At 30.4% G+C, this 24,462-nt stretch overlaps 5 protein-coding genes across 6 annotated transcripts in view; 3 read left to right on the forward strand and 2 right to left on the reverse strand.

Annotated features, from left to right (window-relative positions):
• LOC142229284 (D-beta-hydroxybutyrate dehydrogenase, mitochondrial) overlaps positions 1–859 on the forward strand; it is a 79,749-nt gene extending 78,890 nt beyond the window's left edge. For both annotated transcript variants that reach the window (XM_075299833.1, XM_075299832.1), the window contains one exon: positions 61–859. In XM_075299833.1, coding sequence (XP_075155948.1) covers positions 61–305 — 245 coding nt within the window. In that variant the 3' untranslated portion in view covers positions 306–859. The remainder of the gene's footprint in view (positions 1–60) is intronic.
• On the reverse strand, positions 811–7,208 carry cin (Molybdenum cofactor synthesis protein cinnamon). Its single transcript, XM_075299823.1, has 7 exons — positions 7,043–7,208; positions 5,128–6,079; positions 4,796–5,065; positions 4,576–4,734; positions 4,350–4,512; positions 1,312–1,413; positions 811–1,137 (listed from the first exon to the last, which is right to left on the reverse strand). The coding sequence occupies exons 1-7, from the start codon at positions 7,071–7,073 to the stop codon at positions 994–996; spliced, it is 1,821 nt and encodes a 606-aa protein (XP_075155938.1). The 5' UTR covers positions 7,074–7,208; the 3' UTR covers positions 811–993.
• Positions 7,209–8,181: 973 nt separating this feature from the next.
• Sbat (LSMD1 domain-containing protein Sbat) lies at positions 8,182–8,824 on the forward strand. The gene is made up of 2 exons (XM_075299844.1): positions 8,182–8,339; positions 8,400–8,824. Exons 1-2 carry the CDS (start codon positions 8,307–8,309, stop codon positions 8,718–8,720), a joined length of 354 nt encoding a protein of 117 aa, XP_075155959.1. The 5' UTR covers positions 8,182–8,306; the 3' UTR covers positions 8,721–8,824.
• LOC142229296 (cytochrome c oxidase assembly factor 6 homolog) lies at positions 8,707–9,199 on the reverse strand. The gene has a single exon (XM_075299848.1). It carries the CDS (start codon positions 9,092–9,094, stop codon positions 8,822–8,824), a length of 273 nt encoding a protein of 90 aa, XP_075155963.1. The 5' UTR covers positions 9,095–9,199; the 3' UTR covers positions 8,707–8,821.
• A 3,912-nt stretch (positions 9,200–13,111) lies between these two features.
• Positions 13,112–24,462, forward strand: part of LOC142230781 (transmembrane protein 198) — a 34,735-nt gene continuing 23,384 nt past the window's right edge. Inside the window, exon 1 of the mRNA XM_075301409.1 lies at positions 13,112–13,192. Coding sequence (XP_075157524.1) covers positions 13,112–13,192 — 81 coding nt within the window. The remainder of the gene's footprint in view (positions 13,193–24,462) is intronic.

A 24,462-nucleotide genomic window follows, 5' to 3' on the forward strand; every position in this document is an offset into this window, starting at 1 on the left:
CTTTTTATTTCAATTTTACTTTTTTTGCTTGTTTGTGTTTTCATTTTTCATCCAATACAGTTTCCAGTGGTGCCCCGACAACCTATACTGCCAATGTTTTAAGTCCCAGTGCCTTGAGTGTGGTGGAGAGAGCTTTGTGGGATCAATCACCTCATGAGCGTTACTCGTTATTGGCCTCCAACAAATATCAATTCGCGTTGCCATGCCGTTCTTCATTGCGTTTGTCCAACAAGAGCAACTCCGACAATAACGTCAATAAGAAACCTTTGGAAAATCAATCAATTGGTGGCGTACAACGCGTTTGAACAACGAGATGAACGAAACAACCAAACAGAGAATGTGGAAATTTCTGTTTGCAAAAAAGCAATGACAAGGAATTGATTGAATTTCTTTTACGTCTTTAAGATAAATATACAACAACAAAAAGTGCACAAAAGGATTTTGTTATTAGCAAAACGTAAAGGGAGATTTCTATATCAATTTAAGTTGGCGTTTAAGCCTTCGACTTTGACATAGAGCGAACAAAATCTTTTCATATACTTTTTAGATGTGTAAATAAACAAATATTATAATTATTTTGTTTAATCAAATTTTCATTTTCTAACACTCGTCAATCATCAAAAAAGCTCCACAAAATTGGCCAAATTTTTTTTTCTAAATATTTTTTTTGTTTTTTTGTTTACTGTACATACACTTAAGCTTCGTTTATAATTGTCATAATTTTATTCAAAAACAAACAAAAACAGAACCTTAAAAGAAATTATATTTCTTATAGTTATTATTTTTATAATTTGATGACTTCTAATGAAATTACCAATAAATTGAAATTTTTTAACTTCAATATAATTAACAAAAATAATTGTGACGCTTGTTTTTATTTATTGCAATATTGGTTAAAAAGGCTTTAGAGCCACGCTTCGGTGATATAGGCATTCGCCATTTAAGGAGGAGAATGGGGATTTTGGAATCGTTCACGATGACAGCAAATAACTTTCATTCATATTTCGTTATGAAATCATAACGCAATACGCTAGCTGGAAATATATCGCCATATATCGCTTCAGTTTTGTTTTCACTGCGTGCTGGAAAATGTACAAGTACATCGGCTCCTACGATACTTTGCAAGCGGCTACTCATCTGCAGTATGTTACGGTACGTAGAAGTGCATGTGTAAAACGAATAAAGCGAAAGTGTTAAATGTGCAGTTAATTAAATATGAAAGTCTCAAGGGAGCCAGCCACCCAACTCCATATACTTTTGTAATGACACAAGTTGGAGATTGTGGGGGTAGGTACAATAACTAATACCAACCTGATTGCCGGTAATTGAAGCATAAAGTTGACCATCTCTACTAGTGATGGTGGCACGCATATATTCCGGTCGTGGATCCAATGGTATGCTTTGATTTTCCAGCTAAAAATCATAAAAAAAACTACTTATGAAATACTGTTCCAAGTGAATTGGATCGTTTTAATTAGTTTCGTATTACACATAAAAAATGGTGTGATTGCAAACATGACAATTGCAATCGATTATATAATGAGGATTTAAAATATAAAGAAAATTACAAAAAAAAGTCAACATTAAAAGCAACCTTAAAGACACAGCGTGACGATGATTATATAGCCATCACAATGGATTTGAATTATTTTATATGAGATTATAGTGTCAATCTGGCCCTATGGGGTAGGTTGTAAAGACAGCCCAATTAAGTTAGGTGTAGTGGCAGCCCGTTATTTAAGGCTTGGTTAGACTTAGACAATGACAAGGGACCTCCTTTTTATATCCGAGCTAACCTTTCTCTAACAGAGCTTCACGAAAATTGGGTAAAAACGATATATTAAAAATATGTCTTGTATTGGGAGATTTTTTCCTGGACAGATAATTAAGAACTCAACGTTAGGAACGTATTCTCAATGAACTCGAAATTTTGGCATTGTTGACCGAACCGAATGTGCGCCAAATTTTGACAAAATTTTCTATAGAAATAAAATTTTGACAAAATTTTCTATAGAAATAAAATTTTGACAAAATTTTCTATAGAAATAAAATTTTGACAAAATTTTCTATAGAAATAAAATTTTGACAAAATTTTCTATAGAAATAAAATTTTGACAAAATTTTCTATAGAAATAAAATGTTGACAAAATTTTCTATAGAAACAAAATTTTGTCAAAATTTTCTATATATATAAAATTTTGAGAAAATTTTCTATAGAAATAAAATTTTGACAAAATTTTCTATATAGGAAAATTTTGTCAAAAACAAAGTTTTAAGAAAATTTTGTCAGAAACAAAATTTTGATCAAATTTTCTACAGAAATAAAATGTTGAGAAAATTTTATAAAGAAATAAAATTTTGAGAAAATTTTCTGTAGAAATAAAATTTTGAGAAAATTTTATAAAGAAATAAAATTTTGACAAAAATTTTATATGAATAAAATTTTGACAAAAATTTTGTATGAATAAAATTTTGACAAAATTTTCTATAAAAACAAAATTTTGACATAAATTTTCTATAGCAATAAAATTTTGAAAAAAATTTCTATACAAATAAAATTTTGAAAAAAATTTCTATACAAATAAAATTTTTACAAAATTTTCTATAGGAATAAAATTTTGAGAAAATTTTCTATAGAAATAAAATTTTGATAAAATTTTCTATAGAAATAAAATTTTGACAAAATTTTTATATAGAAATAAAATTTTAACAAAATTTGTATATAGAAATAAAATTTTGACAAAATTAGTATATAGAAATAAAACGTTGACACATTTTTTATAATATTAAAATTTTGACAAAATTTTCTATGGAAATAACATTTTGACAAAACTTTCTATAGAAATAAAGATTTTACAAACTTTTCTATAGAAATAAAGATTTTACAAACTCTTCTATAGAAATAAAATTTTGATAAAATTTCTAAAGAAATAAAATTTTGACAAAAATTTCTAAAGAAATAAAATTTTGACAAAATTTTTATATAGACATAAAATTTTAACAAAATTTGTATATAGAAATAAAACGTTGACAAAATTTTCTATAGTAATAAATTTTGACAAAATTTTCTATAGAATTAAAGATTTTACAAAATTTTTTATAGAAATAAAATTTTCTATAGAAATAAAATTTTGACGAAATTTTCTATAGAAATACAATTTTGAGAAAATTTTATATAGAAATACAATTTTGACAAAAATTTTATATAAATAAAATATTGACAAAATTTTCTATAGGAATAAAATTTTGAGGAAATTTTCCGTAGAAATAAATTTTTGCGAAAATTTTGATATGGAAATCGAATTTTGAGAAAATTTTCTATAGAATTAAAGTTTTCACAAAGTTTTCTATAGAAATAGAATTTTGACATAATATTCTATAGAAATAAAATTTTGACAAAATTTTCTATAGAAATAAAATTTTGACAAAATTTTCTATAGAAATAAAATTTTGACAAAATTTTCTATAGAAATAAAATTTTGACAAAATTTTCTATAGAAATAAAATTTTGACAAATTTTTCTATAGAAATAAAATTTTGACAAAATTTTCTATAGAAATAAAATTTTGGCAAAATTTTCTATAGAAATAAAATTTTGACAAAATTTTCTATGGAAATAAAATTTGGACAAAATTTTCAATAGAAATAAAATTTTGACAAAATTTTCTATAGAAATAAAATTTTGACAAAATTTTCTATAGAAATAAAATTTTGACAAAATTTCCTATAGAAATAAAATTTTGACAAAATTTCCTAAAGAAATAAAAGTTGACAAAATTTGTGTATAAAAATAAAATTTTGACAAAATGTTCTATAGAAATAAAATTTTGACAAAATTTTCTATAGAAATAAAATTTTGACAAAATTTTCTATAGAAATAAAATTTTGACAAAATTTGTTTATGTTGATAAAATTTTTATATAGAAATAAAATTTTGATAAAATTTTCTATAGAAATAATATGTTGAAATGCTTCAGATTTTCCCCACTCGTTTATAAATAAACCCCCCAATTAGTAATGATATATTCGGACATCTTAATAAAACGACTAACAAACCATCATACAGGGAATACATACATACATACATATAAATTGCAACAATATTGAATTAATATTGTTATGGTTTTACTAATGCTAAAGATAAGAAAATGCATTTCACGGTCATTGCCAAAAAAGAAATTCGTCGCTTCTTCAAAACAAGTTCAAGGTATGATTTTAGGTCAAAGATAATTTCGCATAAAAATTGATAATTATTCAAAATAGCTATTTGAAAGAAAATATGGATTCCGGTTTTCATGTTCATAAAGCAAAAAGACATAAAGATTTACGATAAATGTACACAGACTTACCTTTACTTGTATTATAGGTAGAGAGCATTTTTCATGGCTCCATCCTGAGCACCATCTAATTGCTGGCAAAGAAAACAGGTGGAAACAAACAAATGCCGATACTGGATTTCCAGGCAAACCAAAGAAATATTTATCATCTTTAGCGGCAAAGGTCATGGGTTTGCTAGAAATATTTTTTTTTCAAAGATTAAGATGTTTTTAATTTAGTATTTCCAGGAATTCTTACCCTGGTTTCATATTGACTCGACCCACTAATAGATTGAAACCCAATTTCTCCAAAGCTGCTTTAATATAATCCTTGTCGCCCATAGAGACACCACCGCTGCATATAACAAAATCTACTTCATCATAAATGGAGCTTAGGGTTTTGGTGATTTCATCGAAACTATAAACAATTCAATCAATACAATTACCCATGAAATTCGCGCTTAGTTCATAAATCTTACTCATCAGAAAGAACTTTTGTTACATAGCATTCAAATCCAAAATATTGTAATAATTGTCTCAACATAGTAGTATTGGAATCATATATTTTTCCTTCCGAAGGATAATCCTGAGGGTCAAGTAATTCGCTTCCTGTAGAAATAATTGCTACCAATGGTTTATGCAAAGGCACAGCATGGCCAACAGAGGCCATTAGAGATTTTACTACTACCGGTGAAAGATCTACGCTAGGGAAAAGTGGTGTATTTTTGGCCAAATCACATCCAATGGGTCTATCAATAATAAAACGAATATAGTAAGAAAACAATAATAGAAAAGTTCGTGAAATATTTACCTTATATCCAAATCTTTTTTGGGTTCTACTAATATCTCTACCAAATCCTCAGAGCCATCTTTTTTGGTCTTCAACAATTTTGTATCTTCCACTTGAACGACACTGTCCGCTTTCAAAGGTACCGGGGCTCCGGTATTGATTTTATAACATTCATCTTCTTCAAAATCCTCAGCAATAATTGCATCTCCAGCTGATATAAATCCTATTACCTTCTTAGTCCCTGAGAATCCAGTAGATTTCATGGCATAACCATCTTTGATAGATGCCCTAAATGGAGGAATATCAACGGGCGATTTAAAATTCTTCAATAGATGTGGTAAAGTCGCTTGAGGTTTAATTGTTTGCATTATAATATTCAAGGTCTCAGTAACGGGTAGCATAGGAAATGGGGAATTACGATCAATACCATCACCCTTTCCCGTTTTATGGGGACAAACGTGACGAGTTGGAGGATTATAGGATGTTCCCTGCAACTGGGCATGGGTCTTACGAACTAATTCCAAATTATTGCTAATTAAATTCAAAGCATGCGGTAGCATATCCTTGATGTAATCAAAACATTCAACAACGGCCTTCTCACTACCGGGAAAATTTATTATCAATGTTCGTCCTGCTATTCCACATACGGCACGCGATAATATTGCAAATTTTGTTTTCTGCAAGGAATTCATGCCAATGGCCAAAGCCAGTTGAGGACATTCCTTATCCAACATTTCTTTTGTGGCCTCTGGTGTGACATCACGTGGAGCAAAGCCTGTACCACCAGTTGTTAATATACATGCCACCGCAACTTCAGGAGAAGACAGCTGTAAGAGTTTTTCCTTGATCAGTTCTTTCTCATCGGGTAAAATTTCTTTGATAATTCGGGGATTTTCAAAGTTTTCGTAAATTAACTCAACCAGGCGAGGGCCACTGCGATCGCGTGTGGCATCTTGATGGCAAGTGTCACTGACTGAAATTTAATAAAATGTTATTATGATGTATTTTTTTTTAATTAGGCAAATGGAGAACGAGACCAGAATAAAATGAAAAAACTAGATGGCGTGACTATTGAATAAATTGTAGCAAATTAGTGACTGGTGAGGCTTTTGAAATTATTTGCTACATTTAGTAGAGAGTATATTGTTGTGAGGAACCCCTACTATTTCCATATGTAGGTTGACTAAACGGATATATAAACCTTGAATCCTGTGTTCCAGAACCGCTGGGAGTCAAGATATTACGAAATCTCTACATTGAAGAGTGTTGGCTGACCATTGTGGTGTGGCCAAATTTGAAGTCGATTGGACTAAAATTGCGACCTAGACTTTGATTACAAAAATGTGTTTACAGACAGACGGACATAGTTAGTTCGACTCAGGGGCCGGCCCTGAGCAATACTGCCAGAGACACCATATGTCTATCTCGTCTCCTTCTGGGTGTTGCAAACATATGCACTAACTTATAATACCCTGTTCCGTGTTCCTTATTCAGTGTGGCACAGGGAATAAAAATCTCGATATGCAGCTCACCTGGGTTTCCTCTTCATGACAAAAAATAGTATTGGCATGTAGATATTTCTTTCGGGAGGAAAATCAAACGATCGTTAACAACGTCCGTACGAAAATTTCCTTCACAAACCATAAGAAGGAACGGCTTTTGTCCTTACCTTATATTGTATCATTAACAGTGATATCGTAAGAGGTTCAAACCCGCATTAAATATCAGGCCATAATGGAATTCTTAGTTGAGAATTTATTTGGTACTATATTCAAAAGTCAGAGCCACCTTTGGATGAGAGATAAATTCAGATGATATTGACTTGACTTTCAAAATCTATATCCCTCTCCATCAAACTAATTCTCAATATTTCAATATTCTGGCAATTCTATCCTATCCTATGTACAAGTTGTTTGAGTTTGAATTCTAATCTTACCTGTTATAACAGCAAAAACAATTTCCGACATCTTTATGGAATTATAAAATAAATTGCACTAATTTATAAAATTACCGGCAGCTTGCTAGGCACTTGTTGCTTCATGTGATGCTGAAAATAAAAGCTGATAACAAAAGACGGCTTAATACAATGACACCGCAGCTACCAACAAATAATAAAACATAAATAAAAGCAAACAACCCTGATTTTTTTGGATGACATTTAAACAGTGATGCCAATTTGGTGCCTTTAGAACCAAATTTAGTGATTTTTGATTTCCAAAAAGCACCAAATTGCCTTCTTAGTGCCTTTTCAAAAAAAAGCACCGACTTGGCGCTTTATGACGTTTTCCTATAGTGCTTTTGATGCTTGTATTCAATTTGAACAGTATTGACTTTCATTGACGACATATTTTCATACAAAAATTTTGATTAGAAGCTTAACAAACTCAACAATATTGCCAAATATAGTATTTGAATGTTATGAAGTTGGTATTGATCCTTGTTTTAATCATAATTGTTATTTAAGGTGGGTATTAAGTTCGAGTTTAGCCGTCATTTTTCTACGATTACTTTTCTTCAATAATCAATTTTAAGGAATACAAACTTTGTGAAAATTTGCTTTGGGCTATTCCCCATTAAGTTATAAAGAAATCTGCAACAAATATGTGTAATTGTATGCCTTTTTTACTGATTTAATTTTCACTTTGGTGAAAAAATGACGATTTTAGCGGCTAAACTCGAACTTAATACCCACCTTTAGGGTAATTTTTTGGAAAGTCTAGCTCCGTCGGCAGAATTTCTGAACTTGATAAAGATGTCATTAAAAGCGTTTGTATTATAATTGAATAAGAAATATATTCCCTCCAAATATTAATATTTCCCATTTAAATGTCGAAAAATTTAGTTTCTCCTCTGAAAAACATATTTTGGAAAGTCATTACTGATAAAAAACGAAAGTAAATAAAGCTGTACACTTGTATTAAGGCTCATAATTTCATAAATTTTATCAATACCCAAAAGTTCTATAATATTTTGAAGTATTTTTTGGTTTTTTTAGTTTTGCATTGAATTTTTGCTGGGATTTTGTGATGCGAACTAGTATGTTAGGACTAATATAGTATCTTTTTAGTGTTTTTTACCCTTCGGGTGTTGGCACCACTGCATTTAAATGTCAATCAGCTGTTTCGGTGATACACAAAAATAATTTTGAGTAAAGTCGTATCAATTTCTGTCCCACTACAAGAAAAACAATTTCGATTGAAATGAACGATTTAACCAATCCCAATACATACGAGGTTAGCAAACCAAATTGTAATTTGTTTATGCATAATTTGAACTAAATTCCTTATTTCCAGAATCCATTGCTAAATAATGTCATTACCAATAATTCTAATATCAACGATGAACATCTAAGTCCCGGCATTAGAAATCTACGAAAATGGCTTGGGAAACCTTTTCGAGTGGTAATTACTGATGGACGAGTCTTAGTTGGTTTCTTTAATTGTACCGACAAAGATTCCAATATTGTATTGTCCATGTGTGCTGAGTATTTGGAAGAGGGTCAGGATGCTCGTATGTTGGGCAATGTTATGATCCCAGGAAAACATATAGTATCTGTGTCTATAGACTTGCCCGCTGATAAGGTATATGCGTCTAAGCCAGTAGTTAGTAGTTAAATTTATTTAAAATAACAATTTTTTTAATATAATAATATGGTAGTACATTAACAAAAGCTTTGAACACTTGATTCTCTTTGTACAATAAACAAAAATTCTCCTTATTTCTTCTTTGAGTCGAATTTATCTTCAATTGGATCGATTCCTTGATCCATTTTTTGTTTGAATTGTTCGTAGGTTCTTTTCCGATCAAAATGTTTCACCCACGTTTTGGGACAGCTGCTCTCGAATATTTTTCGTAGCTTCTTGCAGGCATCTGGAACCTTTTCGCCCGATGTTGAGCTGTGTTGTGGAGCATTTTCACTGAGACACTTCCAATAGTCATCACGACTAGACCAACATTTAGTTCTTTCTTCTTTGGTGGGAAAACTCATTGTGATATATTTATTCTTTTATAAATACCGGGAACTAATAGTTTTAATATATTAAGAAGTTGCATAAAGTACTAGTACTTTCAACTTTTGTAAACATATGATGACAACAGGGATGTCAGTTGAACAAATGTTTATTCGACAGAGTTGTTGTACTCTATTAGGTGTAAGTAATAATAGTTGGCACGTTGTAGTTACAAACCCGATATGCAATTCGCCAAATCTTTGCTAGCGGAAGTGCTATTGCTAAAGCTGGTAAAATTTCCATGAAAGAACTGATAAAACAACTAAGTATTTTTTGTTTTTGCTATTAATAGCAGTTTTCATGAGTGTATTATTCTTACAACTTAAAAATTAAAGGAGTCGATAACTATGTTTATCTAAATTTCGCTGACAAAATAGTAATGTACGTAAATCTTAAAGCTGGTAGGCCTCTAAGATAAAAAAAATTCGAGCCAATTATATAAAAAAAAACTATAGCTGTATCTAAACAATCGATAATAACGCCTAACGGATTTTTTTGTTAGCAAATATGCTACTGCAATTCTTACTGATACCGAAAGTTTCCTCTAGGGGTGGCTACCAGGCCAAAAGAAAAAAATGCAAAGCTGTATTATTGCATTCCAACAAGAATTTTGCGAAAATTCCTGTTGCATGCAAATAATATAGTTTTGTCAATTATTCCTTATGGTAGCAAAATGTAAACAATCGACATACCAGGCTTAGGTTAGGTTAGGTATAGTAGCAGCTCGATATATCAGGCTCACCTAGACTATTCAGTCCATTGTGATATCACAGTGGTGAACTTTTCGCTTATCACTGAGTTCTGCCCGATACTATGTTGCTCAATGACAAGGGACTTCTTTTTTATAGCCGATTTCGAACGGGGTTCCACATTGCAGTGAAACCACTTAGAGAAGCTTTGAAACTCTCAGCAATTTCAGAGGTGGAATAATCCACCACTGAAAAACTTTATGGTGTTTGATCGAAACTGGGTTTTCTTTTAAAGCGCATCCCGGAATCCCTATCAATTTTTTTTCCACTTCCGATGCAGTTCTTTTGGACAAGTCCACAAACATTTCCTTTAAAGCACATCCCGAGATCCCCTATCGATTTTTTACACTTCCGATGCAGTCCTTTGAAGAAAGTATCGGAATTACACACAAAGAAAATTTCATTAAACTTGAACCAACAAAAAATGTTCATTGATATAACGAAACATTTTCATTAATACAATGTTTTCATTTAATAGTACGAAACTTTACGTTGATTAACAGAAAATTCCTTATAATAACGAAAAATTTCGCTGTATTAACGAATTTGTTTCATTGGCTTACTTCTAACGACACATTTCATTAATATAACGAAACTTTTTCGATTAGCGTAGGCGGTTTTAAGTAAAAATTTAAGTTTTGGACAATAAAAATTTGCAAAAAATAATATAATCTAAATTAAATAATAATAAAAAAATCATCCCCGCTGGGATTTGAACCTGTGCCTTTTGACTTTTTCACTTCCATGGAAGTTCTTTTGAGAAGGTTTTGCAAATTACGATTATTTTTAATTTTTTGTTGATTTTTAATGGAAAAATATATTCATACAAAAAAAATATATACCGAAAAAATAAAAACGATATATAACAAAATTTTTTTTTTCGAAAAATATTTATTAAAAAAATTGCCGCTGTTGAGATTTGAACCAGCGTTCTTTATTTTTTCATCCATAATAATAAAGAACATCTTAGGAAGTACTTAGAATGGCATGCCGTGGTGTCATATTAGGTTCATGTCACAAACATTTGAATAGACGTTTTGATGCATGGTGTTCAATGACGTTTGTGGTTGAGTGTGCTTAGGCGTTCTGATGGTGTCAAGAGACCTAGGCTCAACCCCCGGTGGAAGTGAAGAAGTTTTTCAATTTATAAAAATTTGATAATAGGAAAATAAGAGTGTAAAAAATGCTGATAAAAATAATAAGTGAAATTGGAGAATTTTTTTTTTTCGTTTTTTTTTTTTAATTTCTTCATCCAAATGAACTTCCAAAGCCCAACTTCTAAAGCAAAGTATCCAAAAATGGAGTACTTCCGTCCTATGATAAGTCCATATAAAATTCATTGGAAATGATCCAAGTTTGCATTACTTCCGGATTACAGATTGGGAATCCAAACTAATTTTTTGGAACCTCTTTTTTGCAATAATAATAATACAGCTTTGCAATGTATTTCTTATGGAATAAATTATATCCGGTCGATAACAACGCTTCACGGAATTTTCGCTTCTAATGTATTTCTTGTGAGTACCGTCAATTTCGTTTGCGTGCCAATAACACAGTTTTACTATGCATTTCTTATTGGAGCAATCGATAACAACGCTTCAAGAAATGGAACCTCTATTTTTGCTGGGATGTCAATAATACAGCTTTGTAATGTATTTCTTATGGAATAAATTATATCCGGTCGATAACAACGCTTCACGGAATTTTCGCTTCTAATGTATTTCTTGTGAGTACCATCAATTTCGTTTGCGTGCCAATAACACAGTTTTGCTATGCATTTCTTATTGGAGCAAAATGTAAACAATCGATAACAACGCTTCAAATAATTTTCGGTAGCAAAAATACCAATGCATTTATTTTGGGTAGCGGACATTTCGTTAGAGATAAACAATCGCCATACATTTCAAATTGATTAGTTTAGGTTCCGGTTCAGCGGGAACATGTAGCTTGTTTCGTGCAACCATGTTTTTTTCCACAGAAATTATATATCTGATTTCGGCAATCGTGTGTTTTGCGAAAAAAAAAACAATATTATTGCAATAAAAATGCTCCCCGTTCCCCTTGAAAAAGTAACATTATGCTCTTGAAGCATTAAATTTGATCATATTCCTTCTCTGTGTTTAGAGGAAATTTCGTTAGAGGTGCACAAGCACACACTGCAGTATCGACATATAAGAAAACCTTTATTTGAATAAATGAACCGTTAACGATTAGACTATTAATAGTGTTGCCGCCTCTTATTAGTCTTCGTTAAGTTATCAACCAAAAGCTTTGGTTTGTTGTCTTTTCGACATCCTTGTTGCAGAGCTTTCGGCGTCCTTTACAGCAATACTAACATATTTCAAACTTCACAGTTATGTCGAGTGAACAATGGAGAAAGGACACATAAATTTAACTTAGCGGAGTGTTGACTAGTCAAAATATTTTAGATATCCTAGAAGAAACAAAAAAAAACACTCACATAAAATTGTGAAAATCCCATAGTTATATCATTATAAAATAACAAATTGTGTATATTAAATAATAGCGAGTAAAAAAACAAATGAGAAAAAGCAAATTTAATTGAATGTAATAACAAATCGTGTGATATTATGATGCCAATATAGCCTTTTAAGGCAGAAAGAAAAAAGGTGTCAACAATTTTTTCGCCACACAACAATGAAAGGATGAGCACGAGTTACAAAGGAATTTATTCGAAAATGAGTCCTCCTTCGTTAAGTTTGTTTGTGTAAAATCGAGTTGTTATTCGTTCACTCTCCACCACCACCACCCAAAAGCAAACAAAAAAAGGGTGAGAAAAATGTGCCACTGACCGTACCCACAGTAATTGTGGCTTGTCTGTGCTCACAGCCGCTGTTATTTGTTTCTCCCCGAAAACTCCTAGTGAGCTTTACAGTCCTGCCGTTATGTGTTGTGTTAGTCCTTCATTATATTCACATTTCCTCGGCACCACGCCATCAGTGGAGTGGTGTATGTTTGACAACAATGTTTGTGAATAAATAGTTGTTAATTGTTTGGCCAAATATCAAAGGAATCAAATCTCAAACTTCTAGAGATGGGCACATAAGTGAAAATAGTGGTCAAACTATTTAAATGTTTAATCATCATTATCCTAGTACAGTGCAAATACCAAAAAGCATAATAAATTAAGTTCCTTCGTAAACAAAATAAAAAACTAGAACTCGTTTTAAAGAATATACATCCAAATAATTTATACTAAAATCGATCATATAACTTCACTTCACCATGGCTATGGATTCTGTGTTTGTTTACGAACATCCCGAATATCCTGAAATTCATAAAATGGATTGGCAATTTTTCATAAAGGTAAGTCTAGTGGGTATATGTGAAATTACAATAAGAAAACCAAACCTCCAGGGTATATATACAGGTGGTCCGTTACACAACAACGACAAAAATATTCCCGAATGAGCAACAACAAAACAGGGTCAAGGATAATTTCATATATCCGTAAACATGATTTATGTATAGAGTGGCAACACGGTTGAAAGCAGCTGACTGCTACATAATAAACAACGATGCACTGCGTTAAGTCACCTGAAAATGTGCAGAGTTGATTTTTGGTCACTTGAAGTGGAAAAATTTTCTATAGCAATAAAATTTTAGCAAAATTTTCTACAGAAATAAAATTTTGACAAAATTTTCTATAGAAATAAAATTTTAACAAAATTTTCTATAGAAATAAAATTTCAACAAAATTTTCTATAGAAATAAAACTTCAACAAAATTTTCTATAGAAATAAAATTTTAACAAAATTTTCTATAGAAATAAAATTTCAACAAAATTTGCTAGAGAAATAAAATTTTGACAAAAAATGTTCTATAGAAATAAAATTTTGACAAAATTTTCTATAGAAATAAAATATTGACAAAATTTTCTATACAAATAAAATATTAACAAAATTTTCTATAGAAATCAAATTTTGACAACATTTTCTATAGTAATAAAATATTAACAAAATTTTCTATATAAATAAAATTTTGACAAAATTTCCTACAGAAATAAAATTTTGACAAAATTTTCTATAGGAATAACATTTTGATAAAATTTTCTATAGAAATAAAATTTTGACAAAATTTTCTATAGAAATAAAATTTTTACAAAATTTTCTATAGAAATAAAATATTAACAAAATTTGTTATAGAAATAAAATTTTGACAAAATTTTCTATAGAAATAAAATATTGACAAAATTTTCTATACAAATAAAATATTAACAAAATTTTCTATACAAATAAAATTTTGACAAAATGTTCTATAGAAATAAAATTTTGACAAAATTTTCTATAGAAATAAAATTTTGACAACATTTTCTATAGTAATAAAATATTAACAAAATTTTCTATATACATAAAATTTTGACAAAATTTCCTACAGAAATAAAATTTTGATAAAATGTTCTATAGAAATAAAATTTTGACAAAATTTCTATAGAAATAAAATTTTGACAAAATTTTCTATATAAATAAAATTTTGACAAAATTTCCTACAGAAATAAAATTTTGACAAAATGTTCTATAGAAATAAAATTTTGACAAAATTTGCTAGAGAAATAAAATTTTGAGAAAATTTTCTATAGAAATAAAATTTTAACAAAATTTTCTATAGAAATAAAATTTCAACAAAATTTTCTATAGAAATAAAATTTCAACAAAATTTTCTATAGAAATACAATTTTAACAAAATTTGCTAGAGAAATAAAATTTTGACAAAATTTTCTATAGAAATAAAATTTTGACAAAATTTTCTATAGAAATAAAATTTTCTATAGAAATAAAATTTTGACAAAATTTTCTATAGAAATAAAATTTTGACAAAATTTTCTATAGAAATAAAATTTCAACAAAATTTTCTATAGAAATAAAATTTTGACAGAATTTTCTATAGAAATAAAATTTTGACAAAATTTTCTATAGAAATAAAATTTTGATAAAATTTTCTATAGAAATAAAATTTTGACAAAATTTTCTATAGAAATAAAATTTTTACAAAATTTTCTATAGAAATAAAATATTAACAAAATTTGTTATAGAAATAAAATTTTGACAAAATTTTCTATAGAAATAAAATATTGACAAAATTTTCTATACAAATAAAATATTAACAAAATTTTCTATAGAAATAAAATTTTGACAAAATGTTCCATAGAAATAAAATTTTGTCAAAATTTTCTATAGAAAGAAAATTTTGTCAACATTTTCTATATAAATAAAATTTTGACAAAATTTTCTATAGAAATAAAATTTCAACAAAATTTTCTATAGAAATAAAATTTTGACAACATTTTCTATAGAAATAAAATTTTGACAAAATTTTCTATAGAAATAAAATTTTGACAAAATTTTCTATAGAAATAAAATTTTGGCAAAATTGGCTAGAGAAATAAAATTTTGACAAAATTTTCTATAGAAATAAAATTTTGGAAAAAATCTATTTCCTATAGAAATAGAATTTTGATAAAATTTTCTATAAATATAAAATTTTGACAAAATTTTCTATAGAAATAAAATTTTGACAAAATTTTCTATTGAAATAAAATTGTGGCAAAATTTCTATAGAAATAAAATGTTGACAAAATTTTCTATAGAAATAAAATGTTGACAAAATTTTCTATAGAAATAAAATTTTGGAAAATTTTTCTATATAAATAAAATTTTGACAAAATTTTCTATAGAAATAAAATTTTGACAAAATTTTCTATAGAAATAAAATTTTGACAAATTTTCTATAGAAATAAAATTTTGATAAAATTTTCTATAGAAATAAAATTTTGACAAAATTTTCTATAGAAATAAAATGTTGACAAACTTTTCTATAGAAATAATGTGTTGGCAAAATTGTCTATAGAAATAAAATTTCGACAAAATTTTCTATAGAAATACAATTTTGGCAAAATTTTCTATAGAAATAAAATTTTGGCAAAATTTTCTATAGAAGATTTTTTTGTTTGGTAGTTTTTTGGTAGAATTTTCTCCAAGAATTTTCTGCAGCTGAAGAATAGTCAACAAATTAAATCATCTACTAAAAAATGCTAAAATCCATCTCCCGATTTCTGGATATCTGAAGTGCTAAAAACTACTGAAGATAGATATATACGGCCGAAAGTTCGGTCACACCGATTTTTTTAAACCCTCCATCATGAATTGTGTTACAAAGTCCTACTAAAGACTGCCATCCACAACCGAATTACTTGGGTTGTGGTAAAAATGACCGATGACAAGGTATCTTAAAACTTCTTAACATTGACCATACTGACATCACGTACCAAATTTTAACCGAATCGGATGAAATTCGCTTCTCCAGAAGACTTCATTTGTTAAATGTGGGGATCGCTTTATATGGGGCCTAATTATGGATTGATATGAACCCATTTTTCCACGATTACTACACACAAAGAACATTTTATTAAAAGTCAGCCAACGAAAAATTTTCATTGATATAATAGTAAGAAACGTTACGTTGATTTGCAGAAAATTCGTTATATTAACGAAAAAATTCGTTGTATTAACGAATTTGTTTCATTGGCTGACTTTTAACGACACATTTCGTTAATATAACGAACCTTTTTCTATTAGTGTAGAAGGTACATACAAACTTCACGCACCATGTTTCAACCGGATCGGATGAAAGTGGCTCAAGTAGGTTAATGTGGGGATAGGTTTTTATGTTCCGGAAGTCCAGTATGGGAAATATGAACCAATTTTTGCAAGTGATATATTCTAACATCACGTATCGGATGAAATTTTTTCCTTCAAAGGGCTCCGGCAGTCAAATCTGGAGATCGGTTTATATGGGGGCTAAATATAATTATGGACCGATATCGAACAATTTTTTCATGGTTGTCAGAAAGTGAACACTGACGTCACGTACCAAATTTCAACCAGATCGGATGAAATTTCCTCGTCCAAGAGTTTCCGAAAGTTAAATCTGGGATTGGTTTATAAGGGGACTATATAATTACTATATGGATCCATTTTTCAAATGGATCGGATGAAATTCGTTCCTCCAAGAGGTTGCGAAAGTCAAATCTGGGGTTAGCTTATACGGGGCCTATACATAGTTATGAACCGATATCGACCACTTTTTGCATGCTAGTTAGAGGGCGTACACTTACTTAACTTGCCAAATTTCAACCGGATCAAATAAAATTCACTCCTCAAGAGGCTCCATATATCGAATTTAAGGGTCGGATTCTATGGGGACTATCTATATATAATTATGAACCGATATGCACCAATTTTTACATGATTATTAGAGGCACACACTAACATCATGTACCAAAAATCTATCTGATCGGATGAAATTTACAGCTTCAAGACCCTCCAGAGTCAAATCTGAGGTCCATATATAATTATGGACCGATATGGACCAATGTCAATTTTGTCCTTAGAATCGCTCATTATATCTGATGTCTGGAAAATGGGTAGGGTGATTCCACTACTGAAACCAGGTGAAGACTCGAGCAAGGGTAAATCGTACAGACCGATTTCTCTTCTCTCGCCAGTAGCCAAGACAGGCACTACTCCTTCCCAGCCTTGTGGAGAAATTTCCAGCTGCTAATCATCAACATGGAAAATACACAGTACGGCAACGTTTTGCATGTCATTTCAGCATATATAAATAGGGGACTTAATCCGCCCAAGCCGTGGACGGTTCCGTGGCGCTTGACCTATCGAAGGCATTCGATACGGTCAACCATGCCAGACATTTCGAGGACATCGTGAACACGGCGCTACCGGCAGGAACTAAGCGTTGGGTTATTAATTATCTGTGCTGGCGCCAGTCGTACGTGGAATTTAGGGATAGGAAATAAAGAGTGAAACAGGGATTTCCTCATGGTGGGGTGATATCTCCGGCACTGTTTAACCTCGACATATCCTCTATTCCACCCTCTCCTGACGGTGTCGAGATTGTATCATACGCAGACGACTGTACAATCATGGCATCTGGGCCCAATGTTTATGACATTTGCGATCGATTAAACGTCTAACTCGCTAATCTTACCAGTTATTTCACTGCGAGAACTTTGAGAATATTGTGCTGCTCAGCCATTTCGTTGAGAGATTTGCGACAGTCGATGGCCGTTTTCGAGTTAAGGAACACAAAGTCCAAGGATTTTATTGCTGGTTGACTGTCTGAGTATATATTAATGCCAACATTTTTTGGAACATTACTTCTCAGCCAATTCGCCACCTCTCCTATTGCTTATATTTCAGCCTGAAAAACACTACAGTGATTAGGTAATCTCTTCGCTATTCGAAGTTCCAGATCTTTAAAACCCACTTGCCCATCCAATTTGGAGCCATCAATGCAAAAATCTATATATAGTTTATTCTCCGGGGTCTGTGTGCACGACGGCTCACTGTTGGGAATTAGAGTTTCAAACTTTTTGTCGAAAAGTGGTTTCGCCAAAGTGTAATCCACTACGTTAGGCATATCTGGCATTATGTTATTTTGAGGCCGAACTGTGGCCGTACCTTTTTCCGACCACAGCGATAGCACGCACAACCTCACAGCCGTTATAGCTGACTGTTTGGCCGAAATGTCTAAAGGCAATAGATGCAGCATGACATTAAGGGAATTTTTTCCTGTCTTACTGAATGCGCCTGAGATACACAAGCACGCCTGGACTAAATTTGTAGGCTGAAGTGCCGGTCACCATACTACAACACCATATAGCATTATAGGTCTAACAACTGCCGTATATAGCCAATGCACAATTTTAGTCCCCACTTTTTATACCCTCCACCATAGGATGGGGGTATATTAACTTTGTCATTCCGTTTGTAACACATCGAAATATTGCTCTTTTCACTTTTACGTATAGACCCCATATAAACGGACCCCCAAATTTGGCTTGCGATCGCTGTAAGAGAAGCAAATTTCATCCGATCCGGCTGAAATTTGGTACATGGTGTTAGTATATATCTAACAACCATGCAAAAATTGGTCCATATCGGTCCATAATTATATATAGCCCCCATATAAACCGATCCCCCGATTTGGCTTGCGGAGCCTCTAAGAAACAAAAATTTCATCCGATCCGGCTGAAATTTGGTACATGGTGTTGGTATATATGACCATGCAAAAATTGGTCCATATCGGTCCATAATTATATATAGCCCCCATATAAATCGATTCCCAGATTTGTCCTCCGGAGCCTCTTGGAGGAGCAAAATTCATCCGTCCCGGTTGAAATTTGGAACATGGTGTTAGAATGTCGTCTCTAACAAACACGCAAGAATTGGTCCATATCGGTCCATAATTATATATAGCCCCCTATAAACCGTTCCCCAGATTTGATCTCCTTGGAGGAGCAAAATTCATCCGATCCGTTTGAAATTTAGTACGTGGTGTTAGTATATGGTCTCTAACAAAAACAAAATTGGTCCATATCGGTCTATAGTTATATATAGACGGTCCCCAATCACACAAAAATTGGTCCATATCGGTTCATATTCATGGTTGCTACTCGAGCCAAAAATAATCTACCAAAATTTTATTTTTATGGAAAACATCTATAGAAAATTTTGTCAAAATTTTATTTCTATAGAAAATTTTGTAAAAATTTTATTTCTATAGAAAATTTTGTAAAAATTTTATTTCTATAGAAAATTTTGTCAAAATTTTATTTCTATAGAAAATTTTGTCAAAATTTTATTTCTATAGAAATTTTTTTCCAAATTTTACTTCTATAGAAAATGTTGTCAAAATTTTATTTCTATAGAAACTTTAAACTTAATTATATACGTATTTAATCGGCCTTCTGTAGTTTAATATATAATACGTATGGACTACCATGTAATTTAGAAGACGATGTTAGGAAGTTTTAAGATACCTTGCCATCGGCAAGTGTTACCGCAACCCAAGTAATTCGATTGTGGATGACAGTCTTCAGTAGAAGTTTCTACGCAATCCATGGTGGAGGGTACATAAGCTTCGGCCTGGCCGAACTTACGGCCGTATATACTTGTTTCCTATTGCCTTTTTGCACGAGTACAAAGCTACCGTGGCTTTTCTCGCCCTTTTTTCAATATTAAGCTTAAAGGTCAGCTTCCCGTCCCAAAATAACACCAAATTGCACACTCACCAAAGGGAATTTCAATACCCCCTAAGGATATGGGCTTAACCGCACACAAAAATCTGATTCAATCACGAAATTAATTGATCCAATTATTTTTTTAATTGAAATGTCTTCAATCACAGAAATGATAGTATCAATTAAAAAATTAATTGACAGTCAATTAAAAATTAATTGATCCAATTAAGAAATTAATTGATACTATTCATTTGTGTGATTGATTTCTATTTCATTTACAAAAATTGTTGAATCAATTAAATTTTTAATTGAATATTTTTCAAAACTCAATTAAGATTTTAATTGGAAAAATTTTCGTGATTTTTTTTTCTGTGCGTAGGAGTTTTGCGATCTCATGGATACACAACCACCACCCCGGAACGTAAGGGTTGATATACATCATCTAGAGCGTGAGATCCAGGCAGGTATGAACAGAATTCTTGAGGATACTGTAGTTGAAGCGGTGAGAAGCTACAAGATTATTCCTGTTCTTGGAGTCCGACCACCGCCCATAGCACCGGAGGAAAGAGACCTCCCACGGTAGACTAGGGTAGTTTTAGCCGAATTGAGATCAGGCAAGTGCAGCCGCCTCAATTCCTATCTATCAGTGATTGATAGCAGCCTAGCTGACGTGTGTCCAATTTGCTTCCAAGACCCCGCCTTACCACCAGATCACTATGGACACACCCCACCTTAGTCGCAGAATTCCTCGATCTGGCTACAACCTGAAGTACCAAAGCTTATAACGTAAAAATCGATGAAATGAAATAGAGTCTGAGACCAATATTTCAATATGTTAAAAATGGAATAGTATACTACACCCCATCCTATGCTGGAGGGTATAATAAATACGGTGTACTAAATATCCAATATTAAATACACAGCCTAATAATTTTCTACATAAATTCACCTATGCCACGTGTCCCATTATTCTGAGAGACTATTACGCTTAATTGTGATCGGTGCTCTAGGTTTCTGTTTTTTTTTTTTTAATATTCTGTGGCCCATTTTTTATTTGAATAAAAACTATCTCAACGTTCGTTTGTCATTCCCACAAACCCACATTTATAAATGGGTGGTCCACATTGTTATTAACCACAGGATGTCTCGAGTTCGCCCAAGTCCCTAAAACGCATTTACACATGCATAAATAATTTCGTATTCCTATATATTTGTGTGTTTGGATATGTGTACCTTTTTGTAATTATCAGTCACTTACATTGCAATACAATGATGTCCTTATTCTACTTGCTCTACGTTCTGTTTTTGAATTCTCCATTCAAAGTGAAGTAGCAGTCAGAAAAATTTAGCTCCAACTGAATACGAAGTGTAATAAATGAATGAATGGGGATGCGGTTCAAGCCAAACAAATGCTACATTAGTCCATTTCCGATTCGGTGGGGGGAATAAGGCGGAAACATAAAATTCTTTATAACGCCTTGGAATAGCAAAATGGGGGGAATTGAAAAAATATGAGATGATTTTTTTTGTTGTCTGATTCTTGGTTTAGTTTCAGGTTTTTTGTGGTTTCAAGCAAGACGTCTCATTTTTGCTTTCATTTTGTTATGCTTCCTGGTGTAACTCTTGAACGAAATTCGATCCGTAAACCTTAAAGTTTGCGTACCCTTTTTTGAGCTGTTCTCTTTTGCAAAAGTAAAGGAAAAAGTCCTTCGCTTTCTTATTAAAGATGTCATAGGAATAAATGAATAAATTGAGTACGTCAAGATTTGAGTGCATTTTCCATTTCTCTAGGGTTGGCAATGGTTGCTACTGGGTCATATCCAGTGTAAAACTACAACACAATTTTTCCAAGGACATGGGTGGTTATTCATACATTTGCTTAGTTGTTGACTTTTTGCGAACATTTTTGTTATAAATTAAGTTGTACTGCTTTCTTTTATTGTAAATAAAGAAATGAACAAATATTTTTGCTAGCACTATTAAAAACTGTGAAGCAAAAGGTAAATCCATTGAATTTCTGTTGAATATATTTACTTGTTTCTTATTTGTTTCAAAGCCATGGAGAAGTAAAATAAAACGTAACCCAGATAACCAATAAAATTAGAAAATTGACAAAATTTTCTATATAAAAAAAATTTTTACAAAAATTTTTATGGAAACAAAATTTTGACAAAAATGTTTATGGAAACAAAATTTTCTATAGAAATAAAATTTTTTATGAAAATAAAATTTTGACAAAATTTTTTATGAAAATAAAATTTTGACAAATTTTTTATGAAAATAAAATTTTGACAAAATTTTTTATGAAAATAAAATTTTGACAAAATTTTTTATTAAAATAAAATTTTGACAAAATTTTTAATGGAAATAAAATTTTGACACAATTTACTATGGAAATATTTACGGAAATTGACAAGTTTTTCTATAGAAATAAAATTTTGACAAAATTTTCTATAGAAATAAAATTTTGACAAAATTTTTTATAGAAATAAAATTTTGACAAAATTTTCTATCGAAATAAAATTTTGACAAAATTTTCTATAGAAATAAAATGTTGATAAAATATTTTATGGAAATAAAATTTTGAGAAAATTTTCTACAGAAATAAAAATTTGACAAAATTTTCTATCTATCAAAACAAAACAAATGGAAAAAGAAGAGGAGGCACGCTCAAAATAAACCCAGCCATGTGAATTCAAATCGATGATTTGACAGTGGCATAGGAAAAGAGATATGTTTGTTTCGAATTTATTTCGGCATAAGCCGGCTATCAATGTAAAACCTTTTTTCGGAGGGTTCAAGTGTGGTTTTTGTTGGGTTTAATAAACTGCCTGAATTTATTCTGATAATTTGTTGATAGTTTTGCTGCAAGTAGAGGATGCTGATGAGGAATGTGGTAATTCCGAAACGTGCGTCCATCCAACCATCTTGCAGTCTATAGGGCTTTGCCCAAATAAATTTGACAAACATTCTTTTCCTCTGTTGGTTAAGCTACTCTTGTAGTTTAGTCAATGTATGGTTTTAAGCTGAAATAAAAAAACAACAACAATGCTTAAAGAACAAAACCAACAATAACAAAACAAAACAAAAGGAAAAAGAAGAGGAGGCACGCTCAAAATAAACCCAGCCATGTGAATTCAAATCGATGATTTGACAGTGGCATAGGAAAAGAGATATGTTTGTTTCGAATTTATTTCGGCATAAGCCGGCTATCAATGTAAAACCTTTTTTCGGAGGGTTCAAGTGTGGTTTTTGTTGGGTGTAATAAACTGCCTGAATTTATTCTGATAATTGGTTGATAGTTTTGCTGCAAGTAGAGGATGCTGATGAGGAATGTGGTAATTCCGAAACGTGCGTCCATCCAACCATCTTGCAGTCTATAGGGCTTTGCCCAAATAAATTTGACAAACATTCTTTTCCTCTGTTGGTTAAGCTACTCTTGTAGTTTAGTCAATGTATGGTTTTAAGCTGAAATAAAAAAACAACAGAAATAAAATTTTGACAAAATTTTCTATAGAAATAAGATTTTGACAAAATTTTCTATCGAAATAAAATTTTGACAAAATTTTCTTTAGAAATAAAATTTTGACAAAAATGTCTATAGAAATAAAATTTTGAAAAATTTTTTAAAGAAATAATATTTGACAAAAATTTTTATGGAAAAAAAATTTGACAGAATTTTTTAAGGCAATAAAATTTTTACAAAATTTTCTATTGAAATAAAATTTTGAAAAAATTGTCTATAGAAATAAAATTTTAACAAAAGTTTTTATGGAAATAAAATTTCGACAAAGTTTTCTTTAGAAATAAAAATTTGACAAAATTTTCTACAGAAATAAAAATTTGAAAAAACTTTCTATCGAAATAAAATTTTGACAAAATTTTCTATAGAAATAAAATGTTGACAAAATTTTCTATCGAAATAAAATTTTGACAAAATTTTCTATAGAAAATAAAATTTTTACAAAATTTTCTAGAGAAAAAAAATTTGACAAAATTTTCTATAGAAATAAAATGTTGACAAAATTTTTTATAGAAATAAAATTTTGACAAAATTTTCTATTGAAATAAAATTTTAACAAAAGTTTTTACGGAAATAAAATTTTGACAAAATTTTTTATGGAAATACAATTTTGACAAAATTTTCTATAGAAATAAAACTTTGACAAAATTTTCTATAGAAATAAAATTTTGACAAAATTTTCTATAGAACATAAAATTTTGACAAAAGTTTCTATAGAAATAATAGTTCGACAAAAATTTTTAAAGAAATAAAATTTTGACAAAGCTTTCTATAGAAAATAAAATTTTGACAACATTTTTTATGGAAATAAAATTTTTACGAAATTTTCTATAGAAAAAAATTTTGACAAAATTTTTTATGGAAATAAACTTTTGACAAAATGTTTTATGGAAATAACATTTTGACAAAATTTACTATGGAAATATTTACGGAAATTGACAAAATTTTCTATAGAAATAAAATTTTGACAAAATTTTCTATAGAAATAAACTTTTGACAACATTTTTTATGGAA

The sequence above is a fragment of the Haematobia irritans genome, chromosome 3, assembly GCF_050003625.1.
Source record: "Haematobia irritans isolate KBUSLIRL chromosome 3, ASM5000362v1, whole genome shotgun sequence".
NCBI lineage: Eukaryota > Metazoa > Arthropoda > Insecta > Diptera > Muscidae > Haematobia > Haematobia irritans.

What these genes read in the sequence shown, in the direction of transcription:
- cin (XM_075299823.1), bottom strand. Translation starts at nt 7,073, where the DNA reads ATGTCGGAAATTGTTTTTGCTGTTATAACAG. An exon ending in ACAAAAGTTCTTTCTGATGA is followed by an intron (nt 4,735 to 4,795) that starts GTAAGATTTATG and finishes AATTGTTTATAG; the next exon opens with TTTCGATGAAATCACCAAAA. An exon ending in CGAGTCAATATGAAACCAGG is followed by an intron (nt 4,513 to 4,575) that starts GTAAGAATTCCT and finishes AAATATTTCTAG; the next exon opens with CAAACCCATGACCTTTGCCG.
- Sbat (XM_075299844.1), top strand. Translation starts at nt 8,307, where the DNA reads ATGAACGATTTAACCAATCCCAATACATACGAG. An exon ending in CCAATCCCAATACATACGAG is followed by an intron (nt 8,340 to 8,399) that starts GTTAGCAAACCA and finishes CCTTATTTCCAG; the next exon opens with AATCCATTGCTAAATAATGT.
- LOC142229296 (XM_075299848.1), bottom strand. Translation starts at nt 9,094, where the DNA reads ATGAGTTTTCCCACCAAAGAAGAAAGAACTAAATGTTGGTCTAGTCGT.